Genomic DNA, 15,153 nt, shown 5'->3' with positions numbered 1-15,153 from the left:
AATAAATAAATATATAATAATAATATAAATAATATAATAATAATAAAAAGTTAAGAAAGCACATATAGTTGGTGGGTAGACAAATGATTTTTTTCATATTAAAATGAACAAAGCATTATTAGAGCCCTGTAGACATGACAAAACACGACTATAGTCACATTTATACTCTTTTTATTTACAACATATTGCGCAACTGCAGGGTCTTGAGACACATGCTAACTCGCAAACTAGAGAGCTAGCGACCTAAACGGTAGCCTCCGAGTTATTTCCTTTCAACTTAAATAGCCAAAAACTTACCACTTCCACACGGATAGGGAGGATAACTATTAACAGTTATTTAACCTTTAACATGAACATGAATCAAACGTAATCATTTTTTCTGGGTACATGATACCATACAGCATCCATATCAAACTTGCGCGGGCCGCACTAACATTAAACTTTCATATCAAGGCGGGGGCCTCAAAGTAGTGTCCTGCGGGCCACATTTGGCCCGCGGGCCGCGTGTTTGAGACCCCTGCTTTAGTCCTTTGCAAAGCAACACCCATGCTGTTGTGTATCAAGTCCTAAGGATCCGCTGGAAGGATTTGAACGTCACAAATGGCTCAGAAATATCCTGGTTTTGGTGACAGCTCGGGTGTGAGAAGGTTTTAATGAAATGATTTGGAAAGGTTGAGCGTGCCGAGTTTGGATACTTTAATGTGGATAATTAGGAGTCAGTCCTCGTCTATATAATGATGTCACTTTGTCAAATAATGAACTACGGGTCTTTTTATTACCGTAAAGCCGTGTATAAATTAGGAACGATGACCTTTTTAGCAGCTGGACTGCCTGGCTGCTGCTCTTGTCCCACAAAAGCACACGCAGGGTGAAGGCAGGGTGAAGGCATTGAACGAGTGGACACCCACACACCCGCCAACACCACCCACTGGAATGGCAGAGAAATAGACGCCCACCCAAAGCACACACACACACACACACACACACACACACTCAGGCTTGTTGCAATGACATTCACTGTCTGTTTCGTCCCCTTGCTTGCAGTTGATTCAGACTCTGAAGAGGCTGATGAGACCTTCCTGCGTGGAGTTCAAGTCCCCACTAGAACTGTCCGCACAGGGTGAGAGCATTTTACAGCATCACCAAAGGACAAACCCATGGAGGACGTTGGTGCTTTGTTGTCTTGTCCCTCAACCCCCCCCCCCAACCCCCCCATCCTGTTTTCTCTTTCTAGTCTTTGTCCCGCTAGCTCAGGGCTGTCCAAAGTGCTGCTGTTTTTTTTATTGGCCCTCTGCTAACATTTAGTAACAGTCCAAATATTAAGAGAAATAAGCTGTAATGAAATGACAAATAACATAATAACCTCATTTTAGTAGCATAAAGTTGAAATATTAAAGAAAGTTGCAATATTATGAGACAAAATAAGTTTCATTTTGAAAAAGACAAAAATCTGTAATTTTACCAGAATAAAGTGAAAATATTAAGAGAAAAAGTCACAATTTCACAGGAATAAAATGTCAATATTATGAGGAAAATGTCATTTTAGCAGCATATAGTTGAACTATTAAAGCGTAGCATAGTATAGCATACGTAAATACGTAACATAACATACTGTGGATCAGGCTTTTGGATGTATGTGGTGTTTTTTTTTATTTCTTTACTAACCATCGGAACTATATTCAAGTTAGCTTAGCAGGGTTTCTTTATTTTTCTCAAGCTGCCTTGCTTCCCCCAAAGTCCTCTGAGCCTCACACCTTGACCCCCCCCCGCTGGTGATCACAAGTGAAGGCTGCAATGGAAGTGGGCGGTACCGCATATGTGGGTATGCATGTGATACCGATAAGAGTTTAAATAGATTTTACACAATTTTACAGGAATAAAATGTTAATATTGTGAGGAAAATGTCATTTTAGCAGCATATAGTTGAACTATTAAAGACAAAAGATGTCGTTTTTAGAGTCATAATAGTATGAGAAACCTTTTTTAGTAGCATAAAATTGAAATATTAAAGAAGAAAGTTGCGATATTATGAGACAACTGTTTCATTTTGAAAAACACAAAAATCTGTAATTTTACCAGAATAAAGTGAAAATATTAAGAGAAAAAGTCACAATTTCACAGCAATAAAATGTTAATATTATGAGGAAAATAATGTCATTTTAGCAGCATATAGTTGAAATATTAAAGACAAAAGATGAGTTTTTAGAGTCATAATAGTATGAGAAACAAACCGTTTTTTGCAATAAAGTGAATATATTATGGGCATAAAGTCAGAATATTCTGAAAAAAAATTAATTAGGAGGAAAGTTTAAATAATTTGATTTTTTTTAAATAATCAAAAATGGGTGAAAAAGATGAAAGTATATACTAATATATTTTTTGAAATATATATAACATTTTAGCATATCTGCATGTGGTGCTGTATAAAATATCAACGTTTGAATGTAGGAGAAGCACGTGCTCCACGTGTAAGGCCTTGAGATATCTGTTGATGTCTGCCTCTGCAGTTTAAATAAAGTTTAAACGTTTAAAGTTTAAACACCTTGGGTGCCGCTGCTGCCACCTTGTGAGGAAAAGAAGTAATGCAAACCAGCAACCGGGAACGTTGAGTCACCAGGATGTTTTTCTTGTCTTCCTTTTGTCACCAGGCAAAGAGATGATTGAGATGTATTTCAACTTCCGCTTATTTCGTCTGTGGAAAAGCCGTCAGCATTCCAAAATGATGGACTACGACGACCTGCTGTGACGACACAACGCCGTGTTGGCCTGGCGGCCAGTAAATATCACACCTGAGCCTCCGTGCACTTCCGTGTAGGCGTTGCTTGATGGCGTCTGGAAAAATGTGGCGAGAGCAGCCCGGCGGAAGAGCCGGGTCTGTGGTGGCGGCGTTTGGACTTTTTGCCCTCGTCTGAAGTGACAGCGCGGGTCCTGTGGGTGGCGCTGTAGTGGCGGGAGCCAGCGGGAGCCTGAACGCGTCAGATGACGCTAACTCCCGAGGAACGAGGAACGCCGGAGAGGCTTGACTGCTTTGTAGTGTAAATATTCCTATTGGTGCGTTAGAGAATAGGTTTCCAGCATCTATTGGCGCTGGTTTATTAAATCAATATTCATCGGTCCTTTAAGAATCCATCTATCTAACACTGATTTTTATAATCACTTATTTAAGACTCTTGATGTATTAACTCAGGATAAAGCCATTGTTGGAGAGTTAGCTGCACTGTTTATGGCCTAGCATAGTATAGCATACGTAAATACGTAACATAACATACTGTGGATCAGGCTTTTGGAAGTATGACAGTTCAAAGCATATTTTGTGGTGTTTTTTTTTATTTCTTTACTAACCATCGGAACTATATTCAAGTTAGCTTAGCAGGGTTTCTTTATTTTTCTCAAGCTGCCTTGCTTCCCCCAAAGTCCTCTGAGCCTCACACCTTGAACCCCCCCCCCGCTGGTGATCACAAGTGAAGGCTGCAATGGAAGTGGGCGGTACCGCATATGTGGGTATGCATGTGATACCGATAAGAGTTTAAATAGATTTTACACAATTTTACAGGAATAAAATGTTAATATTGTGAGGAAAATGTCATTTTAGCAGCATATAGTTGAACTATTAAAGACAAAAGATGTCGTTTTTAGAGTCATAATAGTATGAGAAACAAACCTTTTTTAGTAGCATAAAATTGAAATATTAAAGAAGAAAGTTGCGATATTATGAGACAACTGTTTCATTTTGAAAAACACAAAAATCTGTAATTTTACCAGAATAAAGTGAAAATATTAAGCGAAAAAGTCACAATTTCACAGGAATAAAATGTTAATATTATGAGGAAAATAATGTCATTTTAGCAGCATATAGTTGAAATATTAAAGACAAAAGATGTAGATTTAGAGTCATAAAAGGATGAGAATAAAGTGAATATATTATGGGAATAAAGTCAGAATATTCTGAAAAAAAAATTAATTAGGAGGAAAGTTTAAATAATTTGATTTTTTTAAATAATCAAAAATTGGCGAAAAAGATGAAAGTATATTTTTATAGTTTTTTTTATTTCTTTACTAACCATCGGAACTATATTCAAGTTAGCTTAGCAGGGTTTCTTTATTTTTCTCAAGCTGCCTTGCTTCCCCCAAAGTCCTCTGAGCCTCACACCTTGAACCCCCCCCCCCCGCTGGTGATCACAAGTGAAGGCTGCAATGGAAGTGGGCGGTACCGCATGTGATACCGATAGAGTTTAAATAGAGTTTATTGATCCACAAGGGAAACTGTTTGGTCACCGTAGCTTGATGCATTGCAATATGAATCAAATATAATAAGATGAAAAGAATATATATATATATAAAGAAGTATTGCATATATTATCTTTGACAGGTGAAGTATTGTTGTGTGGAATGAATGAATGAATACCTGTAGCGTTCACTGTGGGAACGGAACCTGTGGGCGGGTGGGGGTCGTCCATCATGGAGAGGAATTTGTCCAGTGTCCTCCTGTCCCTCACTGTAATCATAATAATAATAATAATATTAATAATAGAATACAATATAATCAGAATAAAAGGTTTGGATCAACAATGTATTTGTGTACAATAAATAAATACAGCAATATAAGACAATGTAACAATATCAACAATACATTGTTGATATGACCCCCCCACCCCCTGGTCATGTGACACGTTTGACCCTGCTGAGTCAGCACAAACCTTCTTTCTTGAGCTGTTGGCTCACAGGTCGTTTTTGTGTACGTTTGCATATTGAGGTGTCAAAATGTGCTCATCAGCAACTCAGGGGTGTCCAAACCATGCTGGGTGTCCCAGTGTAGGTTGCGTACAGACAATAATTGGAGGTTTTCACCTTCTTTATCAAAATGTTTTTCCATTGGCCCCATGGATAATTATTTTGCAGCTGTACTCAATTTTAAAAAAATGGCGTCAGTAGATCAGGAACTTGTAGTGGCTTGGTTTAGACACTGTCGGACTAAAACCGAATCACCTGAAAACCCAGACAGTGCATGAAATATTTGTGAAAATTTTGGACGTAAATTTTTTTTGGCCAAAAATTGAACCATATGAAAACCGAGATGTAGGAAAATGGACAAATTTTTTGCCAAAGTTTGGTTAAAAATTAATCTTACGAAAACCGAACATTTTTAACGAGTCATACAAAAACTGAGACGTTGTATGAAAACCTAAATCAAATTTTTGACAAAAACTGAGACATTGTATGAAAACCTAAACCAAATTTTTGACAAAAACTGTATGAAAATCAGAAATAAATTTGAGTGAAAAACAAATAAAAAACAAAGACAATGTAGGAAAACAAACACAAAATTTGAGTGAACAATAACAATATGAAGACAATATTTTAGCAAAAATGTTCAATGACAAGCGAATCAGACAAAAACCAAGGCAATTTATGAAAACAGACTAAAGTTAAGTAAACATTTCCAGGACAAACCGAGTCGTACAAAACTCTGGAACGTGTACAAAATCCAAGAAAAAAATTTGATCACATATTTACGTCAAGCACTGAATCATTTGAAAACCAAGAAAAAATTTTGCGAAAATTTTCAGCAAAAAACATCATACAAAATCAATTAATCATCCAATGGACAAAAACAAACAACATTTTTTTTTGGAAAAAAATCCTATTTTTTTCCTCCCTTTTTCCTAAAAAATGTATACAAAAAATTCTAGATAAAAACCGAATTATACCAAAACAAAGGTTTGATTCTAGCATCTATGAATAATCAATATACCACATTCTCATAATAACAAATTAGCTGTGCCCAAAATGGACCCTCTAGTGGTACAATGCTTCATAATAATGTTGACTCCTCTCTGCTATCAATTCCGTTTGCCAACACAATCCCTGTGTATATTTGAACACATTCTTGTGTTATTTCCTTGATTAGGTTCCGTTTACATGTGTTGAAAAGTCCATATATGTAAGTAACACTTCGATGTAGCACAACTGCTGCTTTTATTGTGCAATAAGTGTAGCGTCAGCCCTGAGGGAGTGATACATAGTACATATTCTATTCTTGTTGGCTGTATTAGGACGAGGCGTTGGGCTGGAGTCTATCCCAGCTGACCATATACTGTATAATAATGACCCCGTGTTTTTCCACATACTTTGAATGTGCGTGTACACATAATATGAACGTGGGAAAGTCTTCCGAGGTGCTTTACTACTCTGCTTTCTCCAATTGAGGCAACACATTTCATTTCGTTTTGGTTTTTACGGATCTTTGTCTCTGTCTCTTTAAATAAAGCTAGCATAAAAGCTAGCTGGGGATCAAATACTTATTTCCCGCACTTTATCGTGCTCCGTTGTGAAATGTTTCAGAACACAATACAATGAAGGTGTTTTTCCGGTAATTATTCTGTTAACGGCAATATATGCGAGAACAATACGTTGTTGTACAATCTATTAAAAACACACAGCTGGTGTATTGAATTCACGGGAAATGACGTCAGCGTGTATTTCGTGTATTTTGTGCAATGTCACACAGGAAATTGATCTTGTATCAATCTTATGTATACAACTGTTCCCATGCTTCAGGACTGTTGTTTTTTTACCCTTAATTCTTTGTGGATACCTTCTTCATGTTGATATTCCTGTTTAAAAATACATGTTGACAATTAAACTCCATAGAACTTTATTCCATGGACACATACGGCGTGTCGCCTTCATTCTGGGCACGAGAACGTTCTCTAAATGTGACTTTTATCATTATTAGAGCACTTTAGATATGAGATAACATCGATATAATCACATTTACACCCAATATAAAAGAAATAATAACAGAAAATAGGACATTATATGTATAGACTCACGCGTTAGCATTTGGATAATTACTTCCTGTTCTTTTCTGTACTTCCTGTTATGGGCTTCCTGTGGCGGGAATTTTCTCTTTAATGTATTACTGACCCCTAGTGACCACAGTGGGATACTACCTTCTACTTGTATTCGTATTTTAGTTCATTTTTAATTTAGGCAAACAATACGTCAAATGTGACTAATAATAGGCCATATTCAACCACAAAACAACATGATTAATACATATTATTTTCATACATATATTATTTTTTTAATAAAAAGATTTCATTTAAATATTTAAATGTTATTTTTCTTCTAAATTTAAAATATTTTATTGTATGTTTTCTAACTTTGAAATCATACAGCAAAATCAAAGGATGCAGGGGCCATGTTGATTTTGTAGAGGAAAAAAGACAATATAGACAAACTAAACAAAAATAGACAATGTCCGCGTTGTGTTATATAATAAGGAACATTATTATTGGCGTATACTTTTTCATAACATTACACATTTGTGCTAATTTTTTTTTTGCTATAGATTTTTTTAAATTTAATTCATTTTCTACCGCTTATCTTCACTAGGGTCACAGGGGTGCTGGAGCCTATCCCAGCTGTCTTGGGGCGAGAGGCGGGGTACACCCTGGACTGGTGACCAGCCAATCCCAGGGCACATATAGACAAACAACCATTCACACTCACATTCATACCTATGGACAATTTGGAGTCGCTAATTAAGCTAGCATGTTTTTGGAATGTGGGAGGAAACCGGAGTACCCGGAGAAAACCCACACAAGCACGTGGATGGAGCCCGAGGGTGGAATTGAACTCAGTTCTCCTAGCTGTGTGGCCTGCGTGCTAACCACTCAGTTTTTTTTAATTTTACAAATAAGATAAAACAAATATCTATTTTGTATTTTTCACATATCCGAGAAGACTGCATGGCCAAGATGGATGAGCGGATGCTAGATTGACTGTTACTCTCTTAAGTCCTGTACTTGTGAGGTTAAGATGTTACAACTCCTCTGGTCTCAATAATATACTACACTACTTTTACCACAAATCAATCCTCCTCTTTCACTAAGAAACACTAACAACTCATAATGACACAAACTAAATATTAAACAGTGGAAAAATGCATGCAAAATTGTTAAGATGATGATCTTCTCTAAAAACGACTTAAATAACTTGTGAAAGTCCAGTCTTTGGGGGGGCCAAAGTGAGTCAGTGAAACTGAAGTCTTGCGTAGAAACTGGAGTCAGATTGTGTGTATTAAAACAGAGATGATGAGGAATGGAAGGCAACATGAATTTATGAAGTCAATCACACAAACAGGCTGCCAGTGTACAAATTTGTTTTGTTTTTGTCTTCTCAAGGCTTGAGATTTGCTGCAGTTTGACGTTGGGATTCTCATGAGAAGGGTGTGTTCGAACAAAAAGTACAGTCATTGTTTGGAGATATGATTCATGTTCTAATGTTTGCACTGTATCAGTCGGTACACTTTAAAACATTCAAGTTCAGGTATGAGGTACAGTAGCCATTGCTGGATTACGTTCATGCTATGTATCTTCAACTGTGGATTTGCTAATTAAAACACCAAATAAAACAGTATTCCACTGATTCCACGCTTCCATTCGTTAGTGTCCTTCCCTGCAGGAGAACAAAGTCCACGCAGCTTCCGCAGCAGCATCATGACCTCCAGAACGCCACACTCAGCTGACCTTTGGGTGGACTGATGTGTCGTTCCTGTAGTGATTTCTGAGTGGGAGATGGGAAAACAGTCACTTCATTATTCATTTCTTTGTATTATTCTTTCAGTTTCTGTGCAAACACCTTTTACTCCATCGGCCTCAATGCCTTCCATTCAATCACGTAAATATCAATAATGTCGATAATTGAATCACAGGCATAAATATGTATATGTAGGCAGGTTGGGGGGGGGCACCATCGTGTTTAGATGTGATTATTTATGACAACAGGATTGATTTACAGCAATTTAAAAAAAGAATCATGTTTGAAAGTAAACACTGAAACACCACTACATTTTCTTGACTTGTATGCGGAGGATATTGGGGATGTGGATGCAATTTGACCTCATTTCAAGGTCATAGATGGTAGCCGTTCACTGATTTTGTAGGTCAACAACATGAAAAGTCTTGGTGGTGATTTGCACTCTCTAATTCTCTTGGTACAAATAGCACAAGTTGATGCTCGTACTTCTAACATCAACACAAACATCTTGTACCTCCAGAAAGTGTCTGAGTCTGGAGACTGATCCCATCTGTCCGCTGCTTGTTATAGCTTCAATCCTGGTAACACACACACACACACACGTGGGTCATCGTATGCAATAAGGAGTGTTCCTGAACATGGCTCAGCGCTGTGTGAGGGTGTACCTGGTTAAGTATTGCTCCTTCAGAAGCAGGATGAGTTTCCAGAACTGGCCCTGATAGTTCTTCAATAAAGCATGACCACAAACCTGTAGGAGAACACACACACACACACACACACACACACACACACAATAAGGCTGGGGACATTCACTTCCTGTTATGTGTCATTGCGTCTCCAACCAGAAAACAACAAAAGGGAGGTCAGCCGTGCAACATCGAATATCCGACTATGCCACGACGATGCCACCTACTGTACGGAATAACAACAGCAGCCTACAGACAAACCTAGCGTGTTAATTAGCGGGGGAAAACAAAACACTAAATTAAATCAGAAAACGAAAAAAGATCGCAGCAAATGAAAAAAAAGAAAGACAGTGCTTTAAAAAAAAAGGTAAAAATTTAAATATAGCAGCAAATTTACCAAAAAAAGTATTGACAAAAATTTTGCAGCACATATACATATATATATAAAAACCATAAAAAAATAGCACCACAAAAAAAGGTAAAACTAAATCAGAAAACAAAACTTAGATAAAAAAAAAATCTTTCTGTGGCGGTCCATATTTCAATTGTGGCGGGCCACCATAAATGAATGAACGTACAGGAAAGCCTGCATTTACAACAGCAAACAGGTCATGTTGCAGTGGAGCTAATGCTAACGTATCTCCCCGCCTACTTCTTGATGCTAATGCTTGAACGCCAACCCAGCATGCCTTGGGAGCGCCGCCCTCATGGAACAGAAAAGCCGGGGAATCTACCGGGACTTGGCTGCAAGGGGCCACAGTGGAAAAGGGTAACGTGGCCTTCAACATTTGCTAAGAGCAGGCAAGTCAGAGACCCAAAGAGTCTCTGACTTGGAGGCTTCGGTTTTCCACAATCCGAGTGGGACTCACCTCCAGGAAGTCAAACAAGAGCGTCGCCGTGATGTCAGCGATGGGCTCCATGTTGAGCATCTGAGCCAACCAGCGCCAGCCGTGGTTCAGACCGTGACGGGAACACTGAAAGCACAGCAAGCGATGAGTATTCCTGATATCCAAGCGTCATGTTCTATTCCATAGTCAACGTCTTCCTACCCCTTGCTTGCCGTCGAACGGCCACCTCAGTTGGATCACGGCGGCGTAGAGGCGGATCATGCCGGACATCCTCTTTAGAAAACTGTCTTGACCTTCAACGCCAGAGTCATCCACACGGAAACCAAGAATTCTGCATCATGAAAAAGCAACCGGCCTTCAAGATGTCCTCCCTTTGACTTTCACATCTCATACCTCCGTCGCTCACCTCTGGTATTCCTCCACAGACGTGCCGTCCTTCATTCTCGGATAATGTGGAACCGCGTACGGACATTTTTTGTGCAAGTGGCCGAGGATGAGGTCGCCCAGTCGGGGGTGCAGCTCCCAGATACCCGAGGCCACCACACCGATGGGGAAGGCTGCTTCGTGATGGGCCGCCACCTCCTCCTCACCTTGTTTCTACAACAACGAACCCGAAGCTGCAGCATGACATTGCTCCATCTTTATCTCCTAACAGACGGGTGCGGGGATGCAGAACTCACCACAAATTTCTCCGCCATCTTGTAAATCACAAAGTCCAGGCCCTGTGGATGCTGGGAGGTGGACACAGACTTGCCCCCAGACACCACCGCGTGACCGGAGAGAAGCTTGTCCAGCTTGTCAAAGATTCCTCGTAGATGAGATCCAGAATTGAAGGAGATTTGACTGATGGGGATCATGGAGGCTTTCTGGAGGTCCAACTTCAACCTCTGTGTCTGCGCGCGCACACAGAAGAAAGAAGGACACGATGATGAGGATTGTTGGCGTTCTATCGCTGAAAGTGCAAACCGACAAAAGCAACCTGGACATCCTTTGAGGAGGCGAGCTGTTCTATGGATTGAGCACACTGAACCAGAGACTCCTGCAGCTCCTCGTACCGTTTCAATGTTGTGTCTTCAGCGTTGTTCTGCAGCCCTGTTGGAGGACACGATGGTCAAACGTTCATCTCGCACTTGATAGGATCTTCTCACAACTCAAGCCAAGCAACAACAATCGAGTGTACCTTGCTTATGTGCTTTCTCTTTGGCGGACCGTGCCGCCTTCTCTTGGGCTTCCTGTTGAGTCTTCAGCTCAGACAGCTTCCTCCTGGACTCTTCCTCCTCCAGCTCTTTCTCCTCCTTCTCCTTCTGAGCTCTGGCCGCTTCCTCTTGCATCAAGCGGATCAGCGTCCTCATTTCATGGAGGGCCCGCTCTGCCGCCGTCATGTCTTCCACGCTGGGGTACTGTCCCTGCAAAAGAGTCAGAAGCGACACACTTCCTCAAAGCTCAAGTCCTCCTCTGACTTTGCTGGACGTGGTCCCATCACACCCAATCACGGTAAGGAGGACTAAACTGGCCGGAGACCATATAAGGACACTTGCGGTCCAGTGATAGATGTAGACATGTACGTGTGTTATATTTAGGAGTATTTATTATTTATGTACCACTGAACTAGGGGGCATGGTAATACACGATGATGTATGATGCAATCCGTAACATGACACCCGGTCCAATTACTGGTACAACATGACACGGGTCGTTTGTCTAATTGCCCAAACCCCTTCTCCCCCAAGTTCTGACTCACAGTTCCAATGGACGCACGCCGTTAGTCCACCAACTTGCATCAGGGAGCCTGATGAGGGGGTGGAGCTTAGCACGATTGCTGGATGAAACCAGTCCAGGGTGAATAATGGGGACCGGAAGTGTCCTTATATGGTCTCCGGCCAATTTAGTCCTTTTTTACAGGAGACCACTCCCTCAAGTGGTCTATCCTGAGTCTGAATTGCTGAGTTGGAAAAGGCGGCATCATCTGGAAAGACTACCGCCAGTGCGACCTTCACACCTTAGACACTGACATTGAAATGAAGTGGCGAGGGATTACTGTACATGTGGACTACTTTGACCCTTATTTGGACTTGTGGGCCAAGTGCAGGAATTCACAACACAACGTAATCACAACTGAGTGATGTGTTGTGGGTTTCACTTGTGCATCACTAGCTACGTTTACATGGAGCCAAATATTCCAATTCCATTGGGGTTATTTGCTCCAAGGGAAAGAATGTAACCTTTGTATACGCCTCATTCCCAAAGAAAAGCGCCAATCCCAATGAATATATAATGGGATTCCCAGGGGTGGAATATTACTTTCCCCAATCCGATTGAGGTATCTTGTACTCGCTCAAACGGAAAGTTGTCAGACTGCGTTCTTCTTCTTCTTCTGTTGTTTATTGGCGGTTGGCAAGCAGCTTTGGTGTGCATTAGCGCCATCTGTGGAACACAATCTAAACCCTTCTATACGCCATTCACAAGTCCACTTTTATTCCAAAAGAAAATACATATCTATATAAAACATGTGCCCAGCTTCATTAGAAAATATTAGCAAGATTGAACTTTATCTTTTCCTGTTCCCGGGTGCGTTCTTTCAGCCAATGCTGAGATATGACGTAACACGCAGATCCAGACGTTCTTCCGTTTTAAAAAATGGAGGCCAGCAATCGGCACTGGACTGCTAAGGAAAGTTTGTTTTTGATTCCAACTAAATTTCAAGACTGGATGAAGGAAAAACTGGCAATACGGAGTTATTCCAACAAGTGGAAGAAAAACTCCAGGAAGTCGGTATCCCAAAGTTTGAGATGCATGTAGTGTGATTAGACAGAAGAATAAAAACGTGAAAACAAATATTACACTCACGTCAACCGTCTTCCGAACCACCTCGGACACCTGGGAGCACAGCTGGTTCCCACGGGTGCTGTACGTGCCAACACTGGCTGAAGGGACAGTGGTCTGGGTCTGGGTGGAGGGCTCCAGCAGCTGGTTGAGCTGCAGGATCTCCTCTTGAATGGAGTTGAGGTTACGCAGCCTGTCTTTGCCTTCAATCTGCCGCTGTCGCTCCAGCTCCGCCTCCCTCAGACGTTGCTGCTCCGCCTCCCTCAGACGGAGGTTGAGGATCTTTTGGGACAGGAGGAGGGGTCATCAAACGTGATGTTATATTTGGATGATGGTGTGCTTGGCTTGTGCTAATACCTTCAATCTGTGGCGATGCTCTTCTTTCAGCTTCTCTTGACGACCAATGCTCTCTTTTGTTCTACAGAAATGTAAAATAAAACAAAAAAACATCAACAGGACTGTCGCCCCCTACTGACAAATACGTATGTTAGTCATCTCACTCTCTGTCCATCATATCCATCATGCTCTGGTACTCCTGCCTCTGCTTCAACTCCATGAACTCTTCAAAGCGTTTCAGCTGCTCCTTCTGAGCGCGAAACACCTGAGTGACCATCTCCTCATGGAGCTCTTGATGCACCCTGAAAGCCCGCTAGTCCACAAAAACATACAAAGTTAACATTCAGTCAAAAAGCTTGAAAACGTTTATAAAGAGAAGATTCGCTCATTGCTCTGACCCGCGCTTTTCTACGGTATGCCTCCTCTATCTGGAGGATGCTTCCCGTCGTTGCCATGGCTTCAGGAGACAGCAGAGAGATGGCTGGCGGGGACGAGGGACTCCTGACTTCCTCTGAACCCTTCTGGAGATTCAGCTCGCTCTCGTTATGACTTTCTGATGCGAGTGACTGATACAAGGAAAGGACAAAAGGAGGAGTTCAAGGGAGGAGCATCACACCATTGACATCCAGATGTGCTCCAACATTTGCTAAACAGTCTTTCCTCCAGGTTTACGGCATGATAAACGTGGATGAGATCAGGATGAGCAGCCACCCTAACACTGTAAATCTCATGTAAACACTTCAATCTGATTTTGTGTACATGATTGTGAGAAGTGGGGAAACGACTCGCCTGTTCTTGCGCTGCAATGACTGTGTCGTTCTTGCCGGTGGTTTCACCGCTAGATCCAGTGGAGCAGTCTGAGGTAGAGTGTCCAGGACTGGAATGACCAGAGCTCAAGCTCAAACCTGCAAACTTCTGAGGGGAGTGGGAGCTGAGTTGTTGCAGTATGACTCCAGACTGAGAAGAAAGGCTGAGCGAGTCTTTGTAACCTGCCAAAATATCCTACAAGAAGAAAAACAAAACATGATCAGCAAAGTGTAAAGCTATCGTGTCCAACGCAGAAACATCATACATCATTGTGTTTCATTTGTTCAGTTGTCTGTAAATGCATGTTATATTTTTATAAGTGTGGACATTGCATTCATACACAAACCAGCCATAATAATTTTTTTTCAGCATCTTGACGCATGATTGTATTTTCACAAATGGTCAGCTAAAGGTAATGTCTTTCTGAAAATTGGAATCTAATGCGAGTGCTGTGCTTCAAGTGCCATTGTTTCCTGCTACTACACAGGAACCCGAATTTATGGTTGCCCGCTCTCAGGAAAACACCGCCCCTATCGATTTGGTAGGGAACTGCAAGTCATGCACTGTGAAGCGATATGTCGGGATCAGGATAGTGTCGATGCTGTAAGCATATTCAACCTTATTTGTTCATTTAATTTACCGTAGTAAGACATTACAATACTCTTGTAGAGCTATGTTTGTGTCATTTGCTATTTGAAGCTAAGTTAGGCTAAAACGTGTTTATTACATTCATTGAACGAACGTAAAAATACACAACAAACATGGCATTATTTTCAGATATTTATATCCGGTTCGAAATAGTACCAAAACTATTACATGCAGTACGTAGAACCATAAGACTTGATAAAAAGCTGACTTGTTGACTCACCTCACCCCTGGCCGACCAAAAGGGATCAAATGTGATCTTTCCCTTTGGTGAGTTTTTTAGACCTTGTAACGTTTCCCAACGACGAGTATCGGTGGACATTGTGAAGGAATTAAATCAGCTAAAAAAGAGGAGGAAATATGTCTAAAACTACATAGCTTGTTACTCTCTTACTGCCATGTTCGTCTTCTTCTTCTTTTTGTCTTCTACTTCAGTGTAATGGCGGGGTGCAATCACGGCTTTT

General features: G+C 40.8%; 2 protein-coding genes across 7 annotated transcripts in view; one reads left to right on the top strand and one right to left on the bottom strand.

Annotated features, from left to right (window-relative positions):
- The window catches only part of LOC131127822 (NMDA receptor synaptonuclear signaling and neuronal migration factor-like), a 50,796-nt gene extending 42,229 nt beyond the window's left edge, over window positions 1–8,567 (top strand). For all 6 annotated transcript variants that reach the window (XM_058070084.1, XM_058070088.1, XM_058070087.1 and 3 more), the window contains 2 exons: window positions 1,045–1,120; window positions 2,649–8,567. In XM_058070084.1, the coding sequence (XP_057926067.1) occupies window positions 1,045–1,120; window positions 2,649–2,746 (174 nt within the window). In that variant the 3' untranslated portion in view covers window positions 2,747–8,567. The remainder of the gene's footprint in view (window positions 1–1,044; window positions 1,121–2,648) is intronic.
- On the bottom strand, window positions 8,261–15,139 carry gle1 (GLE1 RNA export mediator). Its single transcript, XM_058070082.1, has 15 exons — window positions 14,913–15,139; window positions 14,027–14,239; window positions 13,636–13,803; window positions 13,402–13,550; window positions 13,259–13,319; window positions 12,926–13,183; window positions 11,259–11,484; window positions 11,058–11,170; window positions 10,759–10,971; window positions 10,485–10,675; window positions 10,280–10,409; window positions 10,100–10,204; window positions 9,210–9,292; window positions 9,059–9,122; window positions 8,261–8,571 (listed from the first exon to the last, which is right to left on the bottom strand). Exons 1-15 carry the CDS (start codon window positions 15,009–15,011, stop codon window positions 8,503–8,505), a joined length of 2,142 nt encoding a protein of 713 aa, XP_057926065.1. The 5' UTR covers window positions 15,012–15,139; the 3' UTR covers window positions 8,261–8,502.
- Between the last annotated feature and the right edge of the window lie 14 nt (window positions 15,140–15,153).

This window comes from Doryrhamphus excisus, chromosome 4, assembly GCF_030265055.1.
Source record: "Doryrhamphus excisus isolate RoL2022-K1 chromosome 4, RoL_Dexc_1.0, whole genome shotgun sequence".
NCBI classification, from domain to species: domain Eukaryota; kingdom Metazoa; phylum Chordata; class Actinopteri; order Syngnathiformes; family Syngnathidae; genus Doryrhamphus; species Doryrhamphus excisus.
This window is presented reverse-complemented; position numbering and strand designations above follow the sequence as displayed.